General features: G+C 46.3%; 2 protein-coding genes across 2 annotated transcripts in view; one reads left to right on the top strand and one right to left on the bottom strand.

Moving 5' to 3' along the window:
- Nucleotides 1-67: 67 nt before the first annotated feature.
- Nucleotides 68-1,426, bottom strand: smim15 (small integral membrane protein 15). The gene is made up of 2 exons (XM_061278888.1): nucleotides 1,322-1,426; nucleotides 68-603 (listed from the first exon to the last, which is right to left on the bottom strand). The coding sequence occupies exon 2, from the start codon at nucleotides 597-599 to the stop codon at nucleotides 381-383; it is 219 nt and encodes a 72-aa protein (XP_061134872.1). The 5' UTR covers nucleotides 600-603; nucleotides 1,322-1,426; the 3' UTR covers nucleotides 68-380.
- Nucleotides 1,427-4,112: 2,686 nt separating this feature from the next.
- LOC133153935 (zinc finger SWIM domain-containing protein 6-like) overlaps nucleotides 4,113-22,025 on the top strand; it is a 44,850-nt gene continuing 26,937 nt past the window's right edge. Inside the window, exon 1 of the mRNA XM_061278255.1 lies at nucleotides 4,113-4,607. Within this exon, the coding sequence (XP_061134239.1) occupies nucleotides 4,169-4,607 (439 nt within the window). The 5' untranslated portion in view covers nucleotides 4,113-4,168. The remainder of the gene's footprint in view (nucleotides 4,608-22,025) is intronic.

Consider the following 22,025-nt stretch of genomic DNA (forward strand, 5'->3'; position numbering starts at 1 on the left):
CAAATTTAAAATGTAACTATGACTGGGGAAGATGGGCTCAGAATATCAAACTTTAAAAATCTGGACCTTTTTTAAAGCAACCATGAAAACTTTATTGATTACAAATAAAATTGTTCATTACAGTAGGGCTTATTTTCATTTGAACACAATGAAGATGTTAAAAAAGGAATGTTATGTGTGGCAAATGCTACACAATGACAAGCAAACCTGTGTATAAAAATGTCAAACAGACTCTTGCTGAGGAAAGTCCGACGGGAATGTCCGTCTCGACACTGTTCGACCAGTGGTGTGCAGGCGCGCCCTATCCTTGCCCTAAAGGATCTGCAGCGGTGGTGAAGGCAACAGGTGGGCGGGCCTTCATCCTCCACACAGCCATTTTATCAGTTCCTCTTCACCTTAGCCAGGTTCTCCTGACGCCGCTGCCTCCTCTTCTGCTCCTTGTCACGCACCTCGATCAGCTTGGCCAGTTTCCACGACAACAGCGCGGAAGCGATGAAGAGGGGCGTGAGCGCCAGCAACACACTGGTCAGGAAGCCATAGGGATCCTCGTCGCACCACTCCTTTATGTACTGGAGCCATGCTCGCATCATTTCAATCATGGTGCTGGGGAAAGAATAGCGCATCAATGGTTGGGTGACAAGTGGGAGACATTGGGGAGTGTAAAACAAACTAAAGTACAAATAGTGTTCCGTGTTATATTGCATTTGATCTTTGGTGCCCCGATATATCATGGGCAGTCAATTCCCAATTTAGTTTGTAGTGCGCTGACAACCATATTCACACTCAACATTTTAATACTTGAACTCTCAACATGTTTAGCACATTGGTCTTCGCATACTAGGTAAGCCCGAAGACGGGTTTCGAACTCCGAGGCACACGAGCTAACTACTTCACTTCTAAGAGTCCGCCAGCCTAAACTGGAGCATGAATTCGAGCTAAATCAGACGTAAATAACGTATAGTCGCCGATATGAGTGAATAAAATGAACGTCACACCTTTAGAATAATTACTAATTTGATGCTCGCTACTTGTTCATCATTCAAAACGAACAAAAAAAATAGCTCCACGTCCGCAAAATTATCACAATTCGTTTCTATTCATCTGTCGTTAGTATTATACGTGAAGTTTGAGTGCCTCCGTGAGTGATTTACGCGAGACTTTCGAACGGGGTTAGCATCATCAGCTAACCAGTAGCCGGGTTACGGTCCGAGTTGCATCAAAGACGAAAGAGCAGCAAACGAAACATGCGAACATTTGTGGATGTTATAAGGTAAGTTCCAATGTTGATGCTCGCAACTTGCAAAGTGAGACAGCTACTAACCTAGGCGCTGTGATTTCTTTTTATTTCTACCCCTTTTCGATTTCTTTTCCTGTTTCCGGATGCAGTGCTGGGAAGGATGTGACGTAATCACGGGTGTTGAATGGGATTTGTAGTTCGTTGTGATGATAAATCAAACATTCGCGATGTTTATTATGCAGAGTAAAAACAACGGTAGCTATGACGATGACCAGAATTTGACAGTGTTTCTGATTAAAATGGCCAACATAATGAATACATGAAAACTTGGACAGCGACAAATTGATTAATTATTCATAATTAGATGTTTATGATGTTTCCTTTTAACAAATTAATAGATGGATGGATGGAAGTTAGTAGAGGATAGGATATCATAAAACTATCTATCCGGAATTTGTCGAGTAAACATAATTTAGAATTTTTCTTGGATGAACTTGGAGAGAAACAACCTGTGATGCTGCTGTGATGTCATATAATGTCATGATGCATATCATAGTGGAAACTATGTAATATGTACATTTCATTTAATATGTTTCATTTCAATCAAAAATAATACTTATAATACTTATAAAAAGTAGTAGTAGACATATATACAATACTTTTTATAACAATAGTTATAAAAAGGTTGTACACCATCGTACCATTTCTTTGTGTGTCTTGACGTGAAGAGTTTTGCTCCTCTTATTTATTGTGTTATTTGTTTATTATTTATTCATCACTCATTATTTATTTATTATTTATTGTTTGTGCCTTCTTGCTTTTATTTTGTGTCGTCTACTTGTATGTCTATCGTGTACTATGTCTTGTCACCGTGGGATAGAGGAAACGGAATTTCGGTTTCTTTGACATATGCAGGGATTGACAATAAAGCAGACTTTGACTTTGACAATATAGCAGACTTTGACTTTTGACTTTGACTTTGATATGCAAAGATGCATTGTAACTTGTAAGCTACCACATTTCCCTTATATTATTTATTATTGTTTTATTTCATTTCTTTTCAATGGAAGGGGGGAAATTGAGGCGTTTATCGTAGATGAGTACTGATTAACAGAGACGGTCTGTATATTAAAGTGCAGACCACTATTTGAAGAGTCACACCGTGAAATACATGTAACCTTGTATAAAAAAAAAAAAGCACACACACCAAAAACATATGACACCTGGCTTTTATTATGGAAAAAATGTGATCACCAGTAAATTTTCTGTTTGAACAATCCTGCAAATTATAAAGCAATAACTCCCGTCCGCAAGAAGAAAGGGAGCCAAAAAGGCTTCGTTGGCCCTCTGAGAAAGATGACTAACATAACAAAGCAGGACCTCCTGGCTTTGTGAACTTCCTGTGGGGAAGTATTGAAACCAAATCAGGTTAGGCCACATCTGCTGGCTCCATACGGCATGGATCGCTTTCAACGAGGTTCAAAGGGCAGCCTTTTTAGTCCCCCTCGCATGAGTCGCGACGGGGGCTGCTGGGAACACGTTGCTAGCATTTCTCATTCACAGGCATACTTTTGGTTGCCTTTTATAGGCTATTAAGGAGCACGCCAGCCATTTTGTTGAATTGTTTTAATTATTACGGTAGTTTCTGGGTGTCTCGTCGGTGGTGGGTAGCCCGGGGGCCGGCAATGCAACCACGAGCAAACACCCGCAAAGGCATGGCTCCGCTTTCTTGTCACAGTAGGAACACACACACAGGAAGGTGGCCACGCCAAATAACTGTACCACCATTTTGGATCCCTCCACCTCCACGACTTTTTAATGACTGTTAGGGGAAAGTAATCTTGTGGCCAGACACTGAGAAACAGCAGACATTTTTGGGGGGAAGTAGACAATATCTTTTATTTTGTTGCACAGTTGCTGTGGCAATGCGCTCTTCACAGAGAAAGTTTATGCTGTTTTTAGCCAATTTAGATAACTATATTCAATGATGACTTTTGCGCTATGCTTACTGTCTGCTGTATGCACACTGGCTCCGTCTTGCTCCTCTTCTTTATTGTGTTATTTGTTTATTTATTATTTATTCATCACTCTTATTATTTATTGTTTGTGCCTTCTTGTTTTTATACTGTGTCGTTTACTTGTATGTCTATCGTGTACTATGTCTCGTCACCGTGGGATGGAGAAAACGTAATTACGGTTTCTTTGTGTGTCTTGACATGTGAAGAGATTGACAATAAAGCTGACTTTGATGATGTACATAGCAGTTCTGTACGCTGCATTTATGTGTAAAACTGATATGATAGTGGTGGTATTAAGAGTTAGAAGGCCAAGGTCCCAAGTGCATGGCCCCTTCAGTCAAAATGGTGTTGTTCATTTTCATGATCACTTCACTAACTTTTACCACCCTGTTTTTTGTCTATTTTAACAGTTAAAAGTCAGCTTTTGAGGGGGGACACCACTCCAAAAACAAGCATCATGTTATTACTGCAACTCCAGCTCCACTGGAGGAGAAAAAATGAAAGGGGAGAAAAAAATGGGCTTTCTCGCCCCCCCTTGGGCCCGCTGAGAGCCACCGAGACCGCCTCTGGATTAAGCCCCCGCCTTTAAACTCTGAACAAGAAGGCAAAACTTCAAAAGATCCCGTCGGCCGTCGGGGCTCCGCCCTCGCGCGCCCCGACGGATTCACAAAGGATTTGCCGACATTCGGGAATTCCGCCTCCGCTTCCTTTTATAGCAGCAGCCCCCACCTAGGCCACGCCCAGCCGCACACAAAGGGCTCTATGACGATATTTTGGTCCCGCCCACATCACCTAATAAGGCTCACATGCCCATGTAGGGCAAACAATCGGCGCGAGAGTGACCCTTTTCTCCTCCTTATCCCGTTTATATGATCGGAGAGGCTCGGCGAGGCAGGTCGGAAGCGGTGCGAACATGGCCGAGCGAGTCCAGCAGCCTCCAGCCAAGCGGCTCTGCTGCCGGCCCGGCTACAACCCGGCATGTAGGCAGGGGCAGCGGGCTGGAGGAGTCCTGTGCGGTGGAGGAGGCAGCGGTTCGGGCTCTACCGCGGGGCAGAGCGGCAAAGCGCACAACCCGGAGTCGCTGCTCGACATCGCGGCTCGCCGAGTGGCCGAGAAGTGGCCCTTCCAGCGGGTGGAGGAGCGCTTCGAGCGGATCCCGGAGCCCGTGCAGCGCCGGATCGTATACTGGTCGTTCCCGCGGAGCGAGAAGGAGATCTGCATGTACTCGTCTTTCAACGCCGGGGCCGAGGAGAGTGGAACTAGTGGGGACAATAACGACGAGACTCAGCTGCCTTTCCTACGTGGTGTCACTCTGCTGGAGGGCGGCTGGGTGGACAACGTACTGCAAGTCGGTGAGTGCCAATCAACACCAGACTTTTTCTTTCTTTCTATTCTAGTGTAAACAATGCAGGGTATTTCCACGTAATCGTAGCCCACTTCTCCTTTGCCCGAAGCACCCCCCCCCCCCCCCCCCCCCTCCCGTTCCACTGGAAGCTTATATAGCACTTTGTTCCTATGTTTCTGCCTTTGCAGCTCTCCCCCCACCAGCACCGACCGATCCACAGACAAAAGCCCCCCTATATCTTTTCACCGCTGGCTAAATAGACGATATTTAGAAAAGAAGGGTGGGAGGGCTGGGGCGATTTAAAGCCACAGTGCTTCTATTTTGGTTGCCAAACACTCATTCTCTTTCTCACTCTGTCAATGCCAGGACGTATGTGGCTGCTGGATGCAAATGATTCACCTAGTTTTATTATGAGAGAGTGGCTAAGCACCCCCCTATCTCTCGCCTTTTTTCCCCCCCTCATCATATTTCACCAAGAGCGTTGGACTCTGAGCTGTCAATCCCACTCCACACCCTTGGAAGATGTTCAGGATTCTAATCCCATTACCCTCCCCTGGTTCATCTGAATCTGAACGCATCCCGCAAACAAGATTTTATGCATGATCTTCCTCCTCCTCCTCCTTCTCCTCCTCCTCCTTGGCTCGCTATGCCTCCAAAGAATCTGCGTGCGGAGATGGCTGGAGCTCTTGTGGGCTTGGAGAATGTGCAGCGCACAATAGTAGCCATGGAGCAGGCAGGCAGGCGGGCGGGCGGGCAGCTCTCCCCTCTCCTCTTCCTCTCTCCTCTCTCTTCTCATCTCATCCACTTTCCTCTGGAGCTGGCCTGTTTACCAGATTCCTCACTATTAGACTCATTGGACGCTCACGCTCCAGGGTTGGGGTTTTGGGACTCGATTGAGGACAGAAACAGAATGAAGGAGAAATGAACTGTTATTAGTTCATTGGCGGCATGCTGAACCAGCATTTAGCATGTCTGCTTCACAGTGAAAGGTCCTGGTTTTGAATCTCCACTTGGAGTTTGCACCGGGTTTCTTTCATTTTACCTCCCATTGCAAAACCCTGCATGTTACGGTAATAAGAATTCACATTTTGCATAATTTGAGTGTGAATAACCCATCCGTCCTTGCCGAACCCTACTTCTCACTTCACAGTCAGAGCCGCTGTTCCTTTTTTTTTCCTTTGTCTTTAAGCTTTGATTGCTTTGATGGCTTTTAACTTGTGCACTTTCTGACTTTCTTTGTGGCGCCGTTGCCTTATGACAGCCTATTGAGTTGCTCTCATGCCATCTGTGTGTCTTTTGTATACCCACTCTGTGGTATGGATACTGCTGGGGCCTGAATTTCTCCACCCCTGGGGATCAATAAATATTCAATCAATGTTCTAAACTCCCTTTTCCATGTTAGTCTGCATGGATGTCCCTCCACTGTCTGTAGCGAATCGAAGATAACCATGACATCAGCGATGGGAAGTTGAGCTGCATCAACACATCCCACAACTTTGGCATGGCTACACTTTGCACAATTCTTCTCCTTGCAACACTGGCATGGAAACAGTTGATTATTGTCACAGCAGTCCATCCTGCATCCTGCCCAACCTTAGATGGGAGCACTCTCTGAATATTCGAAACTCCTGCTTCCGTGTCAATATACCCCCTCTGCCCGTGGCTGTGGTCATCCGCTAAACGGAGCCCTCCGTTTTGTCCCCATTGCTTCAAAACACGATTAATCGGCAAACAATCCCGCACAATCGCAATCATTCTCAACAATCAATTAATCGTCTAATTGGTTCCTCTGCCTGTCCTTTGTCTGCAAGTGTGTGCGTGTGTGTGAGATGAAGAGCGGCGGACGCGGGGGGTGACGGTCTGTGCATGTGTTTGTGTCCTCGTCTGCACGGGCTGTCAGTCTCATCCGCTCACAACAGAGGCGAGGATGACAGGCGAGCACACAGCAGGAGGACGACAACGTGTTATGCTGATTGCAATTTTTGCTCCACTTTTTTTTTTCCTTTGTGCATGGGGGGGGTTATGTAGCGTGGTTGGCTGTAGAGAAGAAATAAAGCCAAAGAGGAGGGGGAAAAAAAATGATAAATAAAAGATGCAATCTACTCCAGGGGACAGGCAGCCACTGGAGGATGAGGGGCTTAAAAGCAGGGCAGCACAGGGTAGAGAAAGAGAGAGGGGGGAGTGCTGGACGGGGCTGTCAGCCACATCACACGGCACATGTATTGGCCCATCACACACACACACACACGGACACACACACTGGCCTGGTAAAAAAAAAACAGCGTGTGTGTGTGTACTGTCACAGGGATGGGATTCATTGTTGATGATGAAAGACAGTAGCGCAATAGAATAGATGCTGAGGTTATTGTGTGCGTGTGGGAGGGGGAGGCTAATATACTTGAATGGATCTGCCGTCGCCGTACTCCTCCTCTTCCTCCTCCCCCAGCCGTAAAACTCTCCATATTTGCTCCCCTAAGGCCAACTACCAGCCCCCAGTCTCCTGTGATTATTTATCTTTTTCTCTAAGACATTAATCACACACTTTTTCCTCCCCCCTTCCTCTCACCATCCATCCTTTAGCAGACATATATCAGCCCGGTCGAGGGGTTGGATAGAGGCTGGTGGCGGTGGGCTGCGTTTAAGGGGAAGAGCAAAAGACGGGGTGATATCAGGGAAGCCCAGAGGAGGGGGAAGGCCGGGTATTGAAATGGTGATTGCAGGAGAAAAGTAAAGGATGAGGAGTGGCAAAGAAAGGCGAGCGAGTGAGATGGATGGCTCGCTCGCTCCCCCCCTCGCGAGCTCATCTGTTCCGACGGCAACACTCTTCAGATAAATATTCATACGGAAGCCGACGGTCCGGCGCTCCGCTCCGTGCAGGCAGTGATGAATATGTCAGGTGGGCTACCTGTGCTCTTAAGAGCTTCTTCATGTACGCTTTACTGGCTAACAGCTCGGAAATTCCAGGAAGGAAGCTACAGAAATCCACAAGACTTAAATATTTGATTAAACAACCGAGTGTGCTTTTTGAAGTTCTTTTATTGCACACCATTTGTACCCTGTTATTGTGTTGTTGTTGTTTTTTGCTGATCATATCTGTCTGTTGCAAGAAACCATATTTATGTTGTATGTTTTAACTATAAAATGAGTTACATGTGGAAATGGACAACCACAGTAACTGACCCACCAAGTCCTGCCTTTTAAAGGCACAGGTCTAACATAAAAACATTTAAATATACTATTTTGTTATTTATAGTTACATTTCTAGCTATCTGTCTAGTTAGCTCGCTAGCTAGTAATGTAATCTGTTCTCAAAAGGTGGCAGGACATGCAGTCGGTAAACATATCGCCACCTAACGGTCTGGAGTGCACATTACATTTTGTGTTTTTACAAAGTTATCATTATCTTAATGTACCCTGAATGACCATCGTCCTTCGAGTGGTCATATCCATTCAGACGTTCGGAAACCTTCCACCTCTTGGTAGCTTCTTTGCCGCCCTCCCCCGACAAGCCAAGGGCGAACCTCGTGTAATTTAACCGTAGCTGCTCACGGTGGCCCAAAAGGAAGGCTAGCATTATGATGCCCCCCCCCCCCCGTCCTCTAATTATAGAAGTCTAATCCTATGGCTTTGGCGAGGCATGACAAAGCATGTTTCCACTTCATTACCCTCCTTCCTGTTTTTAGTCCTCCAGACTGGGTCAAGTTCATCCCCTCTTCTCCCATTCATCTACTGTCCTCCTCCTCCTCCTTTTGCTGACCCCTCGCGCTAGTATTTCTTCTTCGCACCCCCCCCCCCCCCCCCCCCCCCCGTTCTGTCTGTCTCCAGGGCTTTCTGCCTGGAGGTAAAACACACACACTGCACCGCCTCCTCCTTACTATCCTGTTACCGTAATGTCCCCGAGGAGCGACAGACATAGTGATGCCTGGCATATGTCGCTCTCCGCAATGTCATTAGGCCGCACGCCTCCTTCCCCCCTTGTTAGGGGAAATTCTCACATGGAAAAAGATGTCAGTTTTATCAAGCAGATGCCCCAAATCTCAATGACGAAGCGCACGGGACGAGGCTTTTTTAGTTGGTTAAAATTAGATTAAAATAAAAAAAAAAAAAAAGAGTGCCCGCAGTGGAGCGACTGATCCATGTCGCCTTACAAATATCACTCGGGCGCCTGTTTGAGTGTGAATGTCATGCTGCTCCGGTTCACCTCCTTTCTGCCAGGGTGTGTGTATGTGTGTGCATGTGCGCACATGCATGCACGTCTCCGCTCGTAACTCGGGTTAATTTGTTCACGCTCGGCAGATTCTTAATTGGGGCTCTGCGTCATCTCCTCTCTCTCTCTCTCCTCTCTCTCTCTCCCTTTTTCCTTTTGTTTGATATTGTATCATGGTAGTCAAGTAACAGGCAGGCAGGTGGTTTCCATACCCCCCCCCCCTTGCTTTTTTACACTGCCACTGTAGTGATAAAGTTTATCTATTTACTTACTTTTTTTTTTACTTACTTTTAGGATTTTCTTTACATTTTGTCAGTGTATCATGTCTGAATCGCGTCTTTGTTGTTGTTTTTTTTGGTCGATCTCAAATTTCAGCTGCTATAAATTGTCAGAAAACAATGAAAAAAGGGATTAAAAAGTTTAAAAACACAGAATTTTTAGTTGGCACATTTTATTTGCTTGTGTGGAGTTTCTTTGCGTACTCCGACTTCCCCCCACAAATTTTGACTCGCTAACCGCATTTTTTTATTTTTTTTAGTCTTGTCACGATAATTGAGATCCAGTTCAAATATGCATCAAAATGCATTCTGCCATTACAGATAAGAATTCTCACTTTTGATTGACACTGTCAGAGGGTTTAATTTAACTGTGTTTATTATGGCGAGGGCTCGACATTTTGTCCAGAAAGGTGCAGAATTTATGAGGCGCATGATTCATAAATCTTGCATGAGCATGTCGCACGCCAGACACCGTCAGGCTGAGGTGGCTGAGGGTGTCTTCGTCTTTGTGTGTGGGCTGTTTTCAAGTGTGGGTGGCTGGATCTGGATCTCAGAGCTTCTCCTTCTTCTCTTGCTCCTTCTCTTCCTTCTTTTTCTTCTTTGCCTTCTTCATCTTTCCTCCTCCTCTTCCTTCAATGCCAGTCAAAATTGAGCCCACATGCGCAGCGCCCAAGTGACAGCTTAACAAGTTGCTGACACAATATGATTCAGAACTTTTGGGAAATCAAACCCCCCCCCCCCCATTCTCCAGTTGGAGTCATTTGAATTAGTCTAAAATTGTGGAAGGAGAAAGTCAATGTGTATTTTACTGTGAAATTTTGGGGTTGTTTCTTAAAATGTCCTGAATGAAATTCTTTGAATCAGTTGAGTGTGTACAGCAGGTGGGACAAATTGTATAAAAAATCTTTTTTAAATATAGGATTTTTATTGTGAATTTTACCGTGAAGTGTGTGGAATTTTGGATTTTTGGGATTGGAATTTTGTGGTAACTCTTGATGAACAGTTTGGATATGGAAAGATAGGAAATTGGCTTTAGGGGTGTGGAATTTTTTGGGTATGTGGAAAGTAATTCACCATGTGTCCTTTATTTTGGGAATCTTTTGAAGTTCAAATGAAATGCTTTATATGGGCTGAGTAATGTGGAAGGAGTAGGACGGCGGAAATTGGCAGAATAATAACAATGAACGCTCGTCAGCATTTGCACAATAACCCTCTCGCAGTCTCAAAGGTGAGCCAAAATCTTGGATTGAGCGTCTACCATGTGACTAACCCAGGGCTTGTATCGTCATGGAAACATGGCCGAGCCTGGAGCGAGTGTAAACATCTGGCTGTCCGTGAGGGACGGCGAGGGGGCAGCCGCTGCATTCATGTGAAAGACTGTCTTTGGGGATACAACTCTTGCTCCCATTTTCTTGCTTGCTGTTTGTCTGACATTTCCATTCCAAGACCCAAAGAGGCTTTAGGATGTTAGCATGTTAGCGCAAAGGTGGACAGTGCTATTCAGTTAGGTGCTGGCTTAAGATTTGGCGCTGAAATTTGTGGTAACCTGGTAACTCACACCATTGTTGTGCCTCGACTCTGGACACTGCTGTATTGTACTCCACAGTCTCCACTTAGCTGCAATGATCCATAGTCTCATCATCTCTTTTTTTCCTTGTTGCCTTTTGTGTCTGTTTGGGTAAAACAGCCACATGCTGAGAATTCAACGCAGGAGAATGTCATTTTCCGTTATTGCTGATGGTCATTGTGCTTCATTCCCACTGGTGCATTCAATGAAGCCTAGTTGTTGTAGTTTCCTGCCATACTTAAAATGGCAAATGGAACCGAGCACCATGATAATGGCCGCCAAGTTGGTCATCCCTTCAGGAACCAGGAAGTGCCCTGCAGATGGACAAACAAATACAATTATGGCTGTCCATTATTAAGCTATCATTTTTTTTCACTTGTTTGTCAGGCTTTGCTGATGTCTATGGTGTACTTAGTGATACTAATTACGTAGGGTTGTAGTCATTATGGCATTGTAAAAATAAAACTCGTAAAGTCTTTACAGTATATGTGTCTGGAGGAAAACCACATTCTGTTTTTTGTGTTTGCCATCTCAAGTGTGGCAATTATTCCCATTAACGTCTTCCAATCGCCTGATTATTTTGGCGACAGGCATTAAAATGCTAATTTACCCAATTTATTTTGTGATGTGTGTGTGTGCGTGTGGCCGACAAGCAATCAAAACGGAATCACTGCCATATGCGATGAGATAAAAAAAAAAATGTCTTTTTTTTTTTGTCTGGAAAAGCATCAGAAACGAAGAAGTGGGTAATCAAAACGTGTCCCTTTACGACAGCCTGTTAAGTCCCCTGCACACCAGACGGTCCCAGACCGTGTGTGTGTCATGCCCCCCCCCACTCCAAGTGAATCACCCCTACCTCAAAAAAAACCCACACATCCCCTCCAAGTTCTCTTTTCCACACCCAGCCTTTAACTTCTCTTTTCACCGTCTTGGTCCTTCTGCCATCAACTGAGTCCAAATGTCTCTGCCCTATTTCCAGTCTTTCCAGCCCACTGGTGCCAGCCCCCCTCCCCTCGTCTCTCCCTCCGATTCCCATTCCCGGCCTCAGACATGGTCGCTTCCAGCTTTTTCTTCACGACCACAGTCCAGATGTAACTTTTCAAAATCACCCCTCGCACTAACGCATTTTCAATTCGCCCTATCACTTATGTCCGTTTGTGTGTCCCCTGTTAAAATAAACCGGCTAAAGTAATAAAACTCCTGCGTGAGTTCCTATCCCGGTCCCCCTTCACCCACCCCTTTTCCAACTCCACTTGTCTCCGCTCCCAGACTGTGGCTGCTCGCCTTGCGTCAGCTGCGAGACTCTGTCTAGGAATCCGCCGGTGCTCCTCTTCCTCCCCGCGAGGAAGGAGCAAGCAAGGCGAGCAGGCGGGCGGGGCGGCGGCAGAAAGGCCCTACTAAATCCACAATGACAGCGGCCTATTAAAAGCCATTTTTTTCCCTATTTCATTTAATGACTTTTATTGCCACGCTGCCCTTCGATTGGGCAATAATAACAAGGGAATGCAGCAGTCAGCATTCTCCTATCAGATGCTCACGTGTTTTTTTTCCCTTCTCTGTTTTTAATGAATTCTTCGTTGCACCAATGGCCTGCTGAAATAAGCACAAAGTGGCTTGCTTGCTTACTGCGGTGGAATGTTTAAATGTATGGATGCTGTATGCTAGCTAGTCTTTGTGTGAGTGGCCATTTTGTGGACAGTGAAACGTCTTTAAGTCGTCTGGTTTGTTCAAAATATGATAAAAGCACGCCACATGTGTTATTGAAACACCTGAGGAATTGTTTTAAATTGCAGAAAGAGCAAAAATATTTGTCCTTTAAGACAGAAGAAAAGCTCTTGTGCTAATAGTTAGCCACTTGAGGTGTTTATCTTAGCACAAAGGGCTCACCAAGAGTGTTTACGGTGAGGCCAATACTAAAAGGTGAGGCATGTAAATGATAAGCGTGTGGATGACATTCCCGTCTGTCTTCATTCCCACGCTATCTCTTTTCCACTCCTGCACGCACACACGCGCTTCTTTTCTTTCTTTCTTTCTTTTCTTTTTTTTAAAGGCGCTCCTTGGCTCGGCAATGCTGGGGCGCCACCACCTCGGCGCCTAAGAATAAACAACCGACAGCGATGAGGGCTTACCTGTCGCTGACCCCTGCCACGCAAGCGCACAACGAGTTAGGGGTGTTCTCTCGTCAAGCTGTCCCAGCGTTGACCTCATCACTTTACTCCCCCCCCTTCCTCCCTGAGGGATTACTAAAGCCAAAGAGCATCATGGTCAGACCGACCCCCCAGTGGCCAATTGCTCTACTTAGACCAGCGAGCTGTCATTATTGTTTTCCAATAAACAACCAAGCTGGCCTTGTGCATGCAAAGAGAAGCAGTTCTTCTACAATATTGGCTTTTAAAGTCTTTTTTTTTTTACTGGAATCTGAATGCAATGAGGAGTCAGAGCCAGATTTAGGCTAGCGACTGAAATCAGCACACAGTGAACGCCCATTCATTCATTGCAGGGAATACAAGGCCATTAATTCACGTTAGGCTCATTTAAGGCTAAAAATTGTCAGCTAGGATGCGCTCCAACTCACCCGCAACCCTAATACTGCTCGGTATTAAAAATAAAATGCACGTCGGGAATACAAACAGCGCCGCATCTCGTAGGCCACAGCTCCCCAATTGATAATGAACGTCTAAAAACTGTTTTTATTTCAGAAAATAAATATTAAACACAAATGAAGTTGTGTCCTCTATAAATTCAATCCAAGGTATAATAAATGATAATTAGCTTGCTCATGGAGACTTTTTAAAAAGGTTTAGATTGTAAACAAAAAAGGATTCACCTTTTCCCCTTTGTATCGTGTGACAGGGCCTAGAAAGGTGGCTTTTTTTTTTTTTTTTTTTACCCCTTCAGACTGTTCTGCAGTCTTCTGGAACAATGTGAGCTATGCGGGGAAAGGGTGGCGGTGATGGCGGCGGTGTCAGGAAGCAGAGAGCGCACAAGTTGCCTCTGGCTGCGCCCTGGTGCAGCGATGTCAGGCCGCTGTGGCATGCGAGACATGAGCTCGGCGGAAAACGCGAGAGGGAGAGGCCGTCCTGGTATGACAGGCAGCCGCCGTCCTGGTATGACAGGCAGCCACGTGGCTTGCTTCACTTTTGTTTCACTTCAAAGAAACATTTGCACCCACGCTCTTTTTTGGGTAGCCTGAACATGCCAATATTTGAAATTCAGACTTCTAGTGTGCATTTCAAGTGATACATCTGATGACCAGTGGCATCATCTGATTCTGCTCCGACTATGTCCGATTCTGTGCGTTTTACTCTGGCATGACCCGTATCCAAATTAGACCATATGGGAATAAAAGGATATCTTTTGTACCGAAATACAACATCATTAGTATTTGTGTTTAACCCTCCTGTGTATATATTGTTTGTTTGGTATACCAGAAATATTAATGGGCCTATCCACTTGCTGTGCATTTATAATACAAAAATACAAAAAAGAAATGAATTTTTGTTGTTGTTGTTGCAAATAATAGTTATAGTACAAGATTTTAATTTTTTTTTAAATTTATGGTTTTATAGATTTTTTCAACAGAATATTTTAAACAGGTCGATTTAATCTTTATAACGCGAGAGTTAAATTCTGAAAACACAAACGAGTCCCTGTAGTATCATTTGTGCTTCTAGCATGGAACATAAACAATAACCACACCTCAACTGTGTCCAGCAGAGTCTCATTACTTTCATATGCCAAAGTGGGGACAGACAAAAGAGATGCTACATGCCTTTTTGACACTGCCAACTAGTGGCCGGGCATACATGACATCATTATCCTCTTTCCGCTGAGGTCCCCGTTTTTACTGGGTCATTTTGTGTAAACGTACCCTTAATTATTACTCTTTGTACTCACCCATAGTTTTCCTTGCTCTTCTCGAGCTCCTTCTAATCATCCAGCGTGTCTCTTTTCCTCCCTCTCCTTTTGATATGCTCTTAGACTCTCCATTTCTACGCTTCTCAATTTTCCCCCCATTTCATTTCCCAAGCCGGGCAATAGAAACTCATATCTTATTTACACTGACCCTATCTAGATACGGCATGTTTCCATAATGCTTCCTGCGTCCAATCTCCCCGAGGATGGCTTGCCTACGCGGCTAGCGCGTTCTTCCCTGTCGGTGCCTCGTTCCCAGTCAAAGCGAGTGCGCCTCGTGACCTCAGGGCTATCTGCTGCTACATTTAGAAGCTGTGTTTACCAATGTCTAGAATTAGGAGGAACAACACTCGGCCTATTTGCTGTGATTTTAGCTCTCTGGAGTCTTCCCGGCAATTCCTCCCCTTTATGTTATACACGCTTCGCTCGGGCAAACAACTTCTTTCATGTTTGGGCCTCGAGTTCTTGGGCTGTTTTTGCAGCAAATGCTACAAATTGTTCTGTTTGTAGCCGGTCTAGAGTTTTGAGCTGCAGACATGAAAACCGCGCTGGGCGTAATATTAGGTCGATTAATGGATCATTTAGAGTTCCATTGATTGTGTTGGGGTGATTATTGCTTTGTGGCAAACTGAGGCCAAATCTCTAAGGCTGGATTGACATTGCGAAGCTGACGCCACGCAAATTCCAATTGTTTGCTCACAAGTGGCAGAATTGGGATATGCATCTTGGCAGAGCAAAAAGAAAACGGAATGGAATCAAATATGTTCAGATGAAAATCAAGTCTCTTGAAAATGCAGCTCAACATTTTATTTGCGAGTGCAGGCTGCAGAGTGTGCCGATTGGATTTACACCGATGCCAGTTTGGTGCTAAATCACCGCAAATTGACACGTTAAAAAAAAAACTAACCTAAAGAAATCTAAAATATAGCAGAATCATGGCACATATGGAGGTTTCTCTCATCAATGGAAGAAGAGTCAGCTCAGGTCAATTATTACTTTAATAATTTTATTATTCATATTTGAGTGTATGTGTATTTTGAGATGGAATATTTCATGTTTTCAGTGGAAGCAAACTCACATAAAACAAATCAAATTTAACATTTAATTGCAATTGGGTATTTGGCTGTGTGGTATAAATCCAGCGTAAGTAACCTCAAGTCTTTTTTGCCCAAAATCTGACAAAATTCTCATGAGAAGCAAAAGCTTTCACGTCTGCTTCGATTTGTAACCTTGTTTACTTGACTTGCTAGCATCAATAAAACATAGACCTTGTTTTGTACAGGTAAAGTGCTTGTCGACCGCTTGTCTTTATGCAATATTCAGCATGTGTACGACAGCTTCCCTTTGTTGGGGAGAAAAACATTCCTACGTAGTACGCTCGCGTGCTAAAACCGGGCTATCGTTACTCCTGTGGACATATTTAATAGATTCTCAGATTTATTGCCTTTTTTCGCTCCTGAAACCTGCACCGGTTTTACCGCGCCTTGTTCTATTGGGTCCCGGCCATGCTTTTTGCTGCACAACCGTGCGCGACTTTCAACAAAAGCCGTCGTAGTGTTGTTGACAGTTGGCCGCCGCAGTGGCATTTCCACCCTGTCCGTCTGCATTCTTGCCCAGAACCTCATATCTGGCTGCCTTGCCTGTCTGTCTGTCTGGCGAGCGTATAGCCGTCCCTCCTGGGCGGCTACGTCATCTAACCTCCTAACCCTTTCACAGCCGCTGACAGGCCACCCCGGCCCGGGGAGACGTTGGTAATGGTCGTTTCTGATGTACAGCCCGACTGGATTGGAGCGGATGGCAGACGCGCTCCTAAAATAACAAAAGGAGGAGGGGGACGACCGAGGGAAGGGGGCGAAGCGATCGATAAAGCAGGGGACACATCGCCTAATAAAGATTTATTCCCTTTTTGTTTTTTACCTCCTCGCAGCCCGCCTTGGCAGGAGAGAATTTGATTAGTGCACTTCTTCTCCCAAGGCGCCTCTGATTGCATGCGCACACCCGAATCCGCACCCCTCCCCGGCTGAGGCCGACCCACTCTGTGTCGTTTGTTCCATGAGCCGTGGCACGGGCAGCTGCAGCTGTGTACCGGCCTCGCTCTCTCGCTGTCAGCTAATATTTAGTTAATCTTTGGTCTGGGACCTACGTGATTGGCCGGAGCTCCCGGTGTCCCATCCATCTCGCACTGATCTATATTCCACACTGGATGCCTGCGCCATTAAGCGGGACGGAAGGGAGTGGGGCGCAAACGGGGGGGGATGAGATGGCAGGGAAGCTGAGGAACGACGACGGCAGATGGGTGCTGGGGGAGTCAGGAGAGTGATGGAGGCGGGACGGAGGAGGAGGAGGGGTCCAATACCTTTTCAAGTATGAAGCTTTGGATCCACCAGGTCGTACGGTTTGCGGTGGAGCGATCACTTGGGAGGTTTGGTATTCGGATCTTTCTGGCCTTCCTGTGTGGCATTTCTTTTCCCTTCATTGTCCGGCTTCTCTCGCGTCCCCAAAACACGTATGCTGGATAAATTGAAGACTCTTAAATTATCTTTAGGCGTTAGGTTGGAAATGCAAAACAATAGAATGGAAAAACTGCAACTGATCTGAAAACTGTGTGTTTGCTCAAAACCTCACATTTTGGCAGCACAGTAAAGTGAGGACTCCCTGTACGTGTCTGTGTGGGAAGTGTGTAAAAATCTTCCGTAATGGCCTCCATGCAGATATTGCACACAATTTTGAACTTCCCTGTACTGTGAAACATTCCTTTTCTTTCTGTACTTAATTGCTCAACTACATTCTTACAACGATGGTGTGTGGCGGATGATGTCCAACTATTACAAAATCTGACGCGGCTTTCGTCATACCGCCTACGCGTCCCAACGAGGAACACCAAAGGGCTGTTTAAGGATTACATGACCCAACCCGCAATGGAGCTGTTAGATCTGCTTAAAAAAACATTGTAGACAAACCAGTTCAGAACGGTTTTTTGTTTCCATTGGAAATACAGGCTGAACATTTAACTGTTTCACAAAACGACAAAAAATGGGGCTTGTTGCTAAGGAAACGTGTTGGCGTTTGGTCATATGGTTCAAGAAGACACATTGAGTTACCACGTTTAGTGCTGGAGTTCCGAACACATCACTCCGTCATAAACAATAACCTTTGTAGTTGAGCTCGAATTGGATTTGCTTCATCTTTTCCTGCTGCATAGTTACTTTTATGGCTCCTTTTTAAGGAAAGCCCTCTTTTTTTTTTTTTGGTACGTAAAATTGTGGCATTTGTAAAAGCAAATGAAGGAAGCAGCAGGCCACATGCAGCTCATTGTTATGCATTGCACAGCCCAGGTACGCAAGCGTTGCACACCTGCAAAATCTCACTGCTGAGTCACTCGTGGCCAAAATGCTTTTTAGCCGCAACGCCCGTGTCCCGTGGAATGTGATCGTGCTTTGTTGGTAGTCCCCCCCCCCCCCCCACCAGTGACTCGCTTTTCCTAGAAACCAAATATGTGCAATTAAATGTCTCTCATCCCTGTTTTGTCTTTGCTTTCTCTTCTGCAGTACTCGCTAACCCTCATTTTTCTCGATTCATACTCTTAGCTCTCAAGTGAGTGTGCACTGTGCGTATATGGCACCTGTTAGCGGAGAGCTCTCGGAGCGTGCTTCGGATCACGGCGGCGGGCGGTCCGCAATGAATAGCAGGACTGTTGCCCGAGCGGCTGGCCAGCCAGTGAGGAGGGGAGCCACTGAGCCTTAACCACCTCCTGTCTGCGCTTTCTCCAGTCTATGCTAAAGTCGCCAGCGGATGGAAGTAACCAAGTACAAATACTTGACTGTAGTTAAGTAGATTTTTCAGGTTTCTTGTACTAGAGTGGTACTTTTTTTGTAAAGAGCTTTTTAGTGCACCATTGTCAAAATAGACTAATTTTGGACATAAGCGCAGAAAGCAAGTCAACCACAGTTGAGGTCTTCAAGTGTTGAAAAAGTGGGAAAAACTAAACATAACGGGGACTGAACGATTAGTAATTGGATTGGATAAGCTAGATAATCTCCACCCATGGCCGAATTGAAGAGAATTTATTGTTGTCAACTCCAATAATGGTTTTGGAATTCAAAAAGTCTCCATCTGCTAAAATCTTTCAAAAAATAAATAAAAATACACACGCAATTAGGCTGTATTTCTTCCGTTTTTATGATTAGGCCATTAACTTCTACAGAGTGTGAATGCTTCTGCCACCTCTGCTAGTAGTTGGAATCTAATGGATTTTCCTTCGTCCACCTCCTTAACCTCCATCCCCACCCCTGCATCCATCTCTCCCTCTCTGCTTTCCTGTTTCCCCCCCACCCCCCCTTGCCTCACCCGTCTTTCTGTATTGCCTTCCAGCTGCTGGCCAAGGGAACAGCTGACTAAATCTAAAGCTGGGGGCCTCTGGCTCTGGCTCTGGCCCTGGCCCCAGCCCCAGCCCCATGCTCCAGCCCTCCCTTCTTTCCTTTCCTTCCTCTGGCCTCCAGCCCTTGGCTCCTCTCTCCGCCGCCCAGACTCGGCCCTGCCTCTGCGCCTCGGATCCAGCTCGGCTGGCTTGACTCGCAGCGCTTCCCTTCCAACCATCCCCACTTTTGCAGCTGAAAAGCCTCTAAACACTCTCTGTTTTGCCCATAAGCACGCCTCTCCCCCCCCCACTCCCTCCCTCCTTCCCGTCGCCGACGCGCTGCGGCTGGGCCCTTGGTCCTAGCCCAAGTTATCTGGACCGAGACTCCATCCAGGCTGGCCGCAGTTCAGTCCTCTGGCTCGCATACCCGGCCGCTCTGTTCCAGGCATTTCTCCCTGGCTGGTAACGTTAGTCACTGTAACTCACTGTGGCTCGCTCCCTCCTCCAAGCCACGTTGGGCTCGCGCATTCGAGGCCTCTTTCCGCATGTGACTCTTTGTCTGCTCGCTCTCTCCTTTACGTCTCTTTAACTTGCAGAGACAGCTCGGGCCCTGGCACCGACGACCAGCGTGCGCATCGGGCGAGGGTGCGAAGCATGTGACGTGTGATTGGCAGCAGATGGCGGGGGGTGGAAGGGGGAAGTGGGGCCTTGTCACATCTCCTGGCGGTTTGATTTCTGCCCAGGGAACAGAGATTTTCGTCCCCCTCCCCTGGACAGCTCCGTGGCTGACGGAGCTAGGCTGCGGGTTTGTGGGATTAGGTGGGGGTCTTGCACATAGAAGACACCTGTCAGTGGTCTTCCACTTCCTCTCTGACACCCCTCGCCCTTTGCATGGAGTTACAAAACACCCCACGGATAAACTTTCTCCTGATTTGGAGTTTTTGCAGCGTTGTGGCCATCTCTCGTTGAATTTCACCATTGGGGCCATTGGTAGCGTCATGGTTCATACTAACAATTAATTAAGACACACCTAAACAGAACCACCGCAACACAAGCCGTAGCTTCACGCTCACATCACGGCAGCAGCGCCTTGTGGATTATTATCCAGCCCACTCTGGCTGTTGTTGCCGTTTTGGTTGTTTGTGTATGCACAAAGAGGAAACCAAAGGGGCAGGTGGGGGAGGGTGTTCGCGTGGTTTGTGCAGCAAAAAAAAAAAAAAGTTTCCTTTTGGGCTCTTCACGTTGACTGACAGATGCGGGACGATGAAAGCGCATTCGGCACTTCAAAGTGTCCTGTGTTCCGCCATTTATCGGCAACAAGCCGCGCTCCCACTGTGGCTTCTTGAAAACGGGGAGGGGAGAAACTTGAAGGAACAGAGGCAGATGACAAGCGAGCAGCCATCCAAACAGCTGGAGGGGGCCCGATGGAGGAAAAGGAGGAGGGCTGCTAAATAATCAGACCTAGGCACTGTAACCGAATCGGACTGCTTTTCATAAGCACTCTCAATCAAAAGGGCTTGTTTGATGCACACGCCTCCTGATACAAACGATGTTGGAGCAGAGAAAAAGTGACTGCTTGAAGTTGGTCTGCTTTGGGACAGTTTTGATGCCTCATTCTGCTTTTGTATGAAGTAACACAACGTTGTTTGGGAAAACTCACATGAAGTCAGCCAGTCCACTCTGGAGTCTTACTGCTTTGAATGAGTCCACTTGCTTCACAAAACTTTCTATTACTAGTACTTTGTAATTTTAACAATGTGTTCATAACAGAAGGTGGAAACAGGAAGTGGTGCAGTGGCGTGCACTTTTTTAATTGGGGCTACCAGTCGTTTAGCAGGTCACCTCTCGTTGTATGTCGTCTAGTGGGGCTACCAGTTACAGCTCAATGGTCTTTTCGTTCCTACTCTTAATTTCTGATGTGCTCCTCTCATCTTGTTGTTTTTTGTTAAACTATGATGTCACGGGCTTTTAAAAAGCTGACGCAGCTTTCACACACCCCGATGTGCGCGCCACGTCAGGTTTTCAAACCACACTGCCCACCGAAGCGTACCGCATGGTAGAAACATGGCTTTACACACACACTCACATTGGCATCCATTGACTGGACCTAATTTGGGAAATTTTTCACTGACCTACTTCATGGGTGAATGCTGACTTGCCCACAGGATACGAATAACACCTAAACACATTCTCTATCCTTTGCGATGAACTCGCAGGTCCTTCCAACGTCCTTTCTGGTTGCCATGGCGCTGGGTTCATACCCCCGTGAACAAAAGTGCATGTGTCAGGGGCTGTTGAAGCAAAGACCAAGCGACATTTGGAATGATGTCCTCAGTCGTCTAACGTGATGGCGCTACAGGCCTATATTCCGCAATCATCGAACAGACGACGTGAGGCAAACAAGTGTGATGAGCACACAATGAATGGCTGCGCCGTGCACACCTCTTATTTGCCAACAATCACGCTCCCTCCAATGCAAATACGGATGCTTGCACTAGTGGCGGGTTGTCATGGCGACACATACAGATGTCAACAAAAGAGAGTATCTGTGGGGTTGGGTCTTTCCTCTTCTCTTGTCTCCTCCAGTGGAGGTTCATTTCATCTCCATTGGCGCGAAAGGCGATATGTTTCTGTAATGTCTGCTTTTAGCGTGAGAGTTGAAACCGAAGCCACCCAGAGAGGAGGAAGAGGATCTCAATTCTCCGATTGCGAGGCTTCACCCCTCATTGATTTCTCTTCCAGCCCTCTACCCCCTTCTGTAGCATGTGATGCTACCCCCTCCCTTTTGCTTTATAGCTTATCCTTGGGAGAGTGCTCCTAACATCAACGTCAATATTTACAGCAAGAGCCCGCAGGCAGCAGCATCGACCCCGTGTACTCTTACCTTTCTCCAGACACTCCCCCCGCCTCCTTTACCGTCGTCTTCATCCTCCCGCCCCTTCATTTCGCCGCCCCCTTGACCGGACGTATTTGATGTGGACTTGAGAGATGCTGCGCGACGTGTGTCAAGCAATATTAAAACGTGAGAGAGGCTCACCTCCTTGCGTGGCCCACCCTTCCGCCAAGAACTGTCTGTTGTGGTTAATGTGAGCCGTGAGATT

The sequence above is a fragment of the Syngnathus typhle genome, linkage group LG5 (genome assembly GCF_033458585.1).
Source record: "Syngnathus typhle isolate RoL2023-S1 ecotype Sweden linkage group LG5, RoL_Styp_1.0, whole genome shotgun sequence".
Lineage (NCBI taxonomy): Eukaryota > Metazoa > Chordata > Actinopteri > Syngnathiformes > Syngnathidae > Syngnathus > Syngnathus typhle.

What these genes read in the sequence shown, in the direction of transcription:
- smim15 (XM_061278888.1), bottom strand. Translation starts at nt 599, where the DNA reads ATGATTGAAATGATGCGAGCATGGCTCCAGTACATAAAGGAGTGGTGC.